At 43.5% G+C, this 7,335-nt stretch overlaps 1 protein-coding gene across 1 annotated transcript; it reads right to left on the reverse strand.

The window, feature by feature from the left end:
* Positions 1–400: 400 nt before the first annotated feature.
* On the reverse strand, positions 401–1,306 carry LOC138908170 (uncharacterized). The gene is made up of 3 exons (XM_070198818.1): positions 1,250–1,306; positions 974–1,165; positions 401–802 (listed from the first exon to the last, which is right to left on the reverse strand). The coding sequence occupies exons 1-3, from the start codon at positions 1,304–1,306 to the stop codon at positions 401–403; spliced, it is 651 nt and encodes a 216-aa protein (XP_070054919.1).
* Between the last annotated feature and the right edge of the window lie 6,029 nt (positions 1,307–7,335).

Consider the following 7,335-nt stretch of genomic DNA (forward strand, 5'->3'; position numbering starts at 1 on the left):
ACTATAATCTAAAATATTATAAGTACTTTAGGTAAACGTTCTGGACATACCGAACCCCCACGATGCCTTAAACAAAATAATGTCAAAGGCCAGGCCTGATCGAACCACCGAACATGACCTAACTAGTTCATACTAAGGTATTTCGAACTTTGCGAACATAAAGAATAAAGAAAAGGAAAACAAAACTCAGAAATTGTCAAAGGGAAAATGAAGCCTTGTATTATATATACATAAAGTCTTTACAAAGGCCAAATGACCTTGACAAAAAAAGTACAAAAGTACAAAAATACAAAAAACAAAGAAAAAATGTACAAGGCACTTAAACGGCGTGGTCGTCACCGGAGCCCGCCTCGTCGCCAAGGTCTTCGGAGTCTCCTCTACCCTCGGATCCGCTTGAACCCTAGGAGACTACTTCATACTCGGGATAAGACAACTTCTTGTCCTTGGCTTCAAGCCCCTTAGCACTCTCGATTTCAGCCGATAAGTCGAAACCATAAGCATGAATCTCCTCGAGGGCCTCCCTTAGGGATTGCCGCTTTGCATGCTCGACGATATCCTTTGTTTGATCCTGGGCCGCATCGGTATTGGCCTTATATTGGGACACTATCTCATCGACATCCACTTTAACCACCAAGACCACCAACTTGGCCGTTTCGAGCTCCTTGGCAAGATTTTCTCGATCAGAGACGTTAGCACTTAGCTGAGACTGGATCTCCTCAACATTTTTGGCCTGCACCTCAGCCTTTTCCTTTGCCGCTCGAAGTTGGGTCTCAGCCGAAGTCAGCTGCGCCCGAGCATTCTCCTTTTTCGAGGCCAGACGGTCAATTATGCTTATTCATTCATCGGTCTCGGCATTGATAGCATCCATCTCAGCTCGAAGTAGTGTGATCCGGTTGATTTTTTGTTGGACCTGTGGATTCCGACCGTTAGTCATCGAGTCTAGATCATCGTCACTAACCTTAAATATTTTTACCTGCTCGACCAGGTCGGTATGTTCCTTCCGAGCCACCTCCAGCTCAGCTCGGAGGCTCTTAGCCTCCCCTTCGTGTTGCTCGCTGAGAAGTTTATAAGTATTTCTCTTCTCAGTGAGCCCTCGGACCTCGGCCTCAAGCTGGTTTAGTTCATCCCAATATCGTAGAAAGGTCACATGATGAAGCACCAAGGCCTGCAGACACAAAGAAAAATGTTAGGATTATCTACAAATTAGTCTAAGTATCGATTGAAGTCATCAAGAGTTATTTGAAGTTACCCGGTTTAGTGCTTGTTGTGCTTCATTGAACAAGAAGGGCACGTCCACCTCGTTCATCTTAGCTTGGTCTTCCTCGGTCACCAAATGCCGAAGGTAGCTGGCCACCCCTACGGGGCAAAGAGGACCCGGGCGTCCTACGGAACGGAGAAGATGATCGACTGCTTCCGGTCGGGATCCACACTTAGAGCTGGGAACCGGTTGACTAGTTTCGGGATTGAAGAAGGCTCACTTGTTCCCGAAGACGGACTCTTCTTTGGCACCTCCAAGTCACCCAACCCGGTGACATCCTCCGTGGTGGTAGAATCCACGCCATCAAAAAGCCGCGGAAGGGGTCGTCCGCTCCGTGGGCCCCCTCGTTGGGACGTTCTTTCATCGTCTGAGACTCGTTGTACATGGACTCAGTGAACGAAGGCGAATTAGTGATGTATATCTCACCAAGTGCCTCCTTCGGGGCGTTGCCCACATCATGAGAAGATTTGGCCACGGCCTCCTCGTCGGCCTCCCTAACTTGAGGTGGATCGGCCTCATCTCTCCGATTCGGAGGCCCCTTGCCCTTAGAGTCATGACGGCACTCGGGCCACTGGATTGAAGGCTTCTTCTTCTTGTTCTTCTTCGGATTCGTCCCTCAACTGATAGAGTGAGTCCGAAAATGGTGCTTGAGCACTCGTGCTTTCTTTTGATTTGTGCACCAACCTTCGCCTTGGTTTCTTTTTCTCCGAGCTTAGAGAACTCGGAGCCCTCTTTATTTTCTTCTCACCACCCTGTCTCGGAACATGGGACTCGGCGGGGAAGTTCTCGCCACCGGATGGAGGCCTCAGTGTGACGTATTTGGATAAACTTGCAAAAGGAAATTAAATAAGTGAAAACTTAACGACACGAGAGGAACTCAAATGTTACTTACACGGGAAATGAATCTCACCATGAGAAAGGGCCTCCCACCGACCCTTTGAAAGTTTGTGCCATGAACGCTCAGAATACGACTTTTGTAACACGATGTCCTTAACCCACTCCTTGAGTCGGGGGACTGCATTCGGGACCCGAGCGGCAGCTGCACCACCACAAAACACCAATAAGAAGGAAGGAAAATGTAAGGCCCCGTAAAGTTTACCTAAAAACTTGGGACTTCGTGGTGTCGGGGAAGACATACGTGTTCATGATTGTACGGTATATACTTTTTGGGTTGAACAGTGTGCTGGGGAGTAAAGAAAAAATTATTCACGTTGAGTAGACACTATCGCGCCGCACGCTGTGCCGCCCCATGCGGCGCGCTTGTGGCAATTTCCAGAACATTTAAAAAAAAAGGTTTCTGGGCATATTTTTCACTACCGCGCCGCGCCGCACCATGCGGCACGACTGTACTAATTCTGGTTTTTTATAACCCCAACCCGCATTTCATTTATCTAGCTAAGGGTTCATTTTTGGTAGATTTTTTGGTATTTTAGAGAGATGAAAGAGCGACTCTAGAGAGAGGATAAGGAGGACTAAGGATTTCACTACTCTACCTTGAATCAAACCTTGAAATTTCATCAAAGGGTTGCTAGGACTTCAAAGAGGTAAGAATTTCATTCCCCAATTCTTCAATTTCAAAATTTAACTAGAAATGGGTAATTAGTAAGATAATTTTTGGGCAGGGGAGTAGTCCATCTTGCATGCATGTGTTATCAAAGGGGTGTAAGGAGAATGTTGAGCTAAAAATGGTAGGTAATGGGTTTGGGGTGATGGAATCCTCCATAAAAGGACCTTGGAAACTTAATGCACGCCTAGTGTTTGATAAAATGCTCAAATGAGCTACAACCACGATCATCTTCCTAATTTTGGTTCAATTTGTTACATTTCTAAAATAGATTGAAGTTGCTAAGATTTTCGGAATATTTTAGAGTGTAAGGAAGCTCAAGTGAGGTATGTTGGCTAAACTCTTCTTTAAGAATTTAACCCCTCATTACCCTTGTAAGTTCCAAGATGTTTATTATGAATCGAGTATTTCGAATAAGTTTTGTGACAAAGATATATGTTCAATTCGTGTTTCAAATGCTCTTATCATGTTTTATTATAAATTGAGGAGGTGTTCCAAACTATGGATTGTGTATTTACATGTTATAATTCCAAGTCATGATTTATGTGAAAGTTATTATGCCAAATTGTGTAGAGATTATGATTGGGATTACACCTCCACCTGCATATATTTGGGTGAGGCGGCATGGACGCTTTGTGTAGGTTTTTGGTACTGTGGTTATACCTCCACCCGCATACATTGGGGTGAGGCGGTAGGGCCGCTTGAGTAGAGTTGTAGTATTATGTTTACACCTCCACCTGCATACATTAGGGTGAGGCGGCGGGGCCGCTTAGTGTAAAAATGGTTACAGAGGATCTCATCTTAAATTCTATAAATGTTATTGATCATTTATAGATAGCTCTTGATAAGCTTGCTTTGGCTTAAACATCTATCTATGTTATTCTATTATCGCCCTGATTCATCATATTCATATTGTACTTCCGAGTTCTTAAATTGGTGTTTGGTTTTCATACTAGTACTATTCGACATGTACTAACGTCCCTTTTGCCAGGGGCGCTGCATCTTTAATGGATGCAGGTGGTTCCACATCGGAGGATATTGACCAGTGTTAGCGGTGCTCATTCTTCCCAGTTGACTTGGTGAGCCCCATCTCATTCCGGGGTTGTGCATCTTTTATTTCGTATATGTTATCGTGTTTTGAGGTATAGCCGGAGCCTTGTTGTCGGCACTATCATTGTACTCTTTGGTATCCTTAGAGGCTCTGTAGACTTAGTGTGGGTTGTATATGGGTGTTGGGAATTTTAAACAAGTTGTGTTGTGATTGAATCACTTGTTCCACTTTGAACCATGAAGGTGTGTGTGTTTTGAGACTTATTAAATGAAGTAATTAATGGTAACGAATTTGGTATTGTCTACATGATCTCCTTATTGATTAATTAACGAAGTTATGTATACTCTTAAAATCATGGGTGAGTTGGGTAGAAAATATTCAATAGGCTTGCTTGACCGGGTTCACTCGGTTGAGCACCGGTTGCGCTCCCCGAGTTTGGGGCGTGACAGAAAAAAACATATGTAATATATTGTACTTCTCGGGGAACGACATGCGATCAGCTGGGATCAAGTTCGAGATCCTCACTCGGACAAAATGGCCTAGCCAACCTCGATCCCGATCTTCATCAATGCTCGAAAATGGGGTTTTACTAGCCCGACGTGCAAGCTTGATCAGTCCCCCCCCCCACACACACACCGAAATATTTGGGGAATGTATAGGCGCATGAAGTGGTCGACGATGAACGAGCATCCCTCGATCTTGCTCACAAAGAACCAGAGGAGGATCACGATCCTCCAGAATGAAGGGTGAATTTGACCGAGGCATACCTCGTATCTTTTACAGAAGTCGATGATCACCGGATCCAATGGGCCCAGTGTAAAGGGATAAGTGTAAACACTTAAGTATCCCTCGACGTGGGTGGTGATGCCTTCATCGGGTCCGGGAACCACCACGTGCTTGCCAGCCCAATTGCAGTCCCTTTTGACCGTAGGGAGGACCTCTTCAGTGATCGAGCATACATATCTCGAGACCTCCTTACATCGGCCTTGTACGGGGGAAGGTTTTTCAACCTTGAAATCGGCGATTACCGAGCATCCTCCTAGGACAAACATTTTCAATGGGGGTCCGGTACTGGTTCCTCGGCATAAGTACACAGAACAGTCTCCTCGGTAGTCGGCCGCGAGGCAAATGGAGTTTTTTTTTGGAGAATGGTTTTTGAAGTCTTCGCCATTTCTTTGAAAATATAGGAAAACTAAGGAAAAAGAGGAAGTCAAAGGAGTACACTTGATGGCTTGAGATGGAAATGAACAAGGGTTATTCAAAGGATTTCAAAATAACCAAAGTATAATTTCTAGAAAGTGTTGAAATTTCGAAGTACGAGGATAGAAGGTTTGAATGTAAAGTTTGAATAAACAAATAAAAAGGTATTTATAGTTCTTCAGTGGCGGTTCACATCCAATAATGGCCGACCGGCGGCTGACATGCATTTAATGCCATTAAGACTTGACTGATGAGACGTTTCGTTTATTTTGTCGTTTCTGTCACGAGATATCGAAGTAAGAATCGGGAGGTCATGTCATTTCTCGTCATCTACTCTCCAAAAACGAGGGGACTATCTGTATACGGTTGAAATCGAGCTCGCCTATGACATAGTAGGTCAAGTTCGGAACATCGCAAGAAAGGACTGAAGATCGACCTCAAGTCCCACCGGGATAGAACCCAGGGTTGGAGCGTCTGCCTTCCAGAGTATCGGGGCCGTGTTCCCGGAATTAATCCCAGCCCCGAACGAATTCGAAGAAACATTGTTAGCATAGCAGAAGACCGAAATATCGGTGACCGGTCGGATATTACAGCGGGAGTCTCGACACGTATCAATGACGAACTAGCAATCGGCAAATCAAGAGATTTTTTACCTTTTATAGAATTGTATCTAAAGTAGGACTCATCTACTATATAAAAGGGATATGATAATTCATTTAAGACATTATAACACGCATTCCAAAGCAACACGTTATTATTATTCTATTTAAGATCTTATTCTTGTGAGTCTTGATACCGATCGAAGTGCACTCGGCTCGAGGATGGACAACCCTCCAAGGCTGAAATTGTCTAATACGTGTGTTTTGCATTTACTTTATCGTTATTTATTTCAATTTCACTCTAATTTATCATTTTGTGTCACGACCCGGAATTTTCACCGTCGGGACCGTGATAGCGCCTAATATTTCACTTGCTAGGCAAGCCAACGTTAGAGAATCATTAAACCAAATCCTTATTTCCATTCAATAAACAACATTAATTAGCTAAGATGAAATATAATAAGTGCGGAATAATATAAAAATTGTATTAATTACTACCACCTGGATCTGGAGTCACAATTCACGAGCATTCTAGAATTTACTACAAGTAATAGTCTGAAAGAAATACAAATGTCTGAATGAAAGAAACAGTAGGACAGAGAAGACAGACGGGGACTTCAAGGTCTGTGAACGCCGACAGATCTACCTTGAGTCTCCGGACAGCGGACCAATAGCAAAAATCTCGATCAACTCAAGCTGGTACCAAAATCTGCATAGAAAGTGCAGAGTGCAGTATCAGTACAACCGACCCCATGTACTGGTAAGTGTCGAGCCTAACCTCGACGAAGTAGTGACGAGGCTAAGGCAAGGCACCCACAAATCAACCTGTATAATTTAACAGTGTATATACAAATAACAGTAATGAAGAACTAGGCAAGAAATATCGGGAGGCAAAAACATGCTGGGGGAAATACGAGATAAAGAACTACAACATGATGATAACTGGAACAACCAATATACTATGAATCAACAGGAACACGAATACAGTAAAGGAAAAATGCACGACATCACCCTTCGTGCTTTTACTCTCAATCTCACCATAAAATCAATAAAAATGGCATGTCATCACCCTTCGTGCATTAACTCTCATATCATGGAATGGCATCACCCTTTGTGCTTTTACACTCACAATATGGCACGACATCATCCTTCGTGCATTAACACTCACAATATGGCATGACATCACCCTTCGTGCATTAATACTCACAATATGGCACGGCATCACCCTTCGTGCATTAACACTCACAATATGGCATGGCATCACCCTTCGTGCATTAACACTCTCCCTTACCATAATGCAATGCATAAATAACAACAGGGAGACAGAATAACAAGTACAAGCCTTACTTCACATTTGGTTCCACAATATCAATCTCAACTTTGAAATAAATACTCAATTATCACCAGAGAATCCGCAAACATGATAAGAACGATCAATTTAACAACACTAGTCTAAACGCGTAACAATTAGGCATAGGAAAGAGACAATATAAGAAAAACGGGACAAAACAAGGAAGTTAGTAAATTGGCGGCGCATAAGTACTCGTCACCTCACATATATACGCCGCTCACATGAATTTCATATAGCAAATAGTCCGAGGTTCCTGATTCCCTCAAGTCAGGGTTAGACATAACACGTACCTCGCTCCGAAGGCCACTTAAT

The sequence above is a fragment of the Nicotiana tomentosiformis genome, chromosome 3 (genome assembly GCF_000390325.3).
Source record: "Nicotiana tomentosiformis chromosome 3, ASM39032v3, whole genome shotgun sequence".
Taxonomy (NCBI): Eukaryota; Viridiplantae; Streptophyta; class Magnoliopsida; order Solanales; family Solanaceae; genus Nicotiana; species Nicotiana tomentosiformis.

Bases quoted from the DNA above. Each gene is read 5' to 3' on its own strand.
- LOC138908170 (XM_070198818.1), bottom strand. From the start codon at position 1,306: ATGAACGAGGTGGACGTGCCCTTCTTGTTCAATGAAGCACAACAAGCA. The intron at 1,166-1,249 runs GTAACTTCAAAT...TTGTGTCTGCAG, and splicing joins CACAACAAGCACTAAACCGG to GCCTTGGTGCTTCATCATGT. The intron at 803-973 runs GTAAAAATATTT...GCCTCGAAAAAG, and splicing joins ATACCGACCTGGTCGAGCAG to GAGAATGCTCGGGCGCAGCT.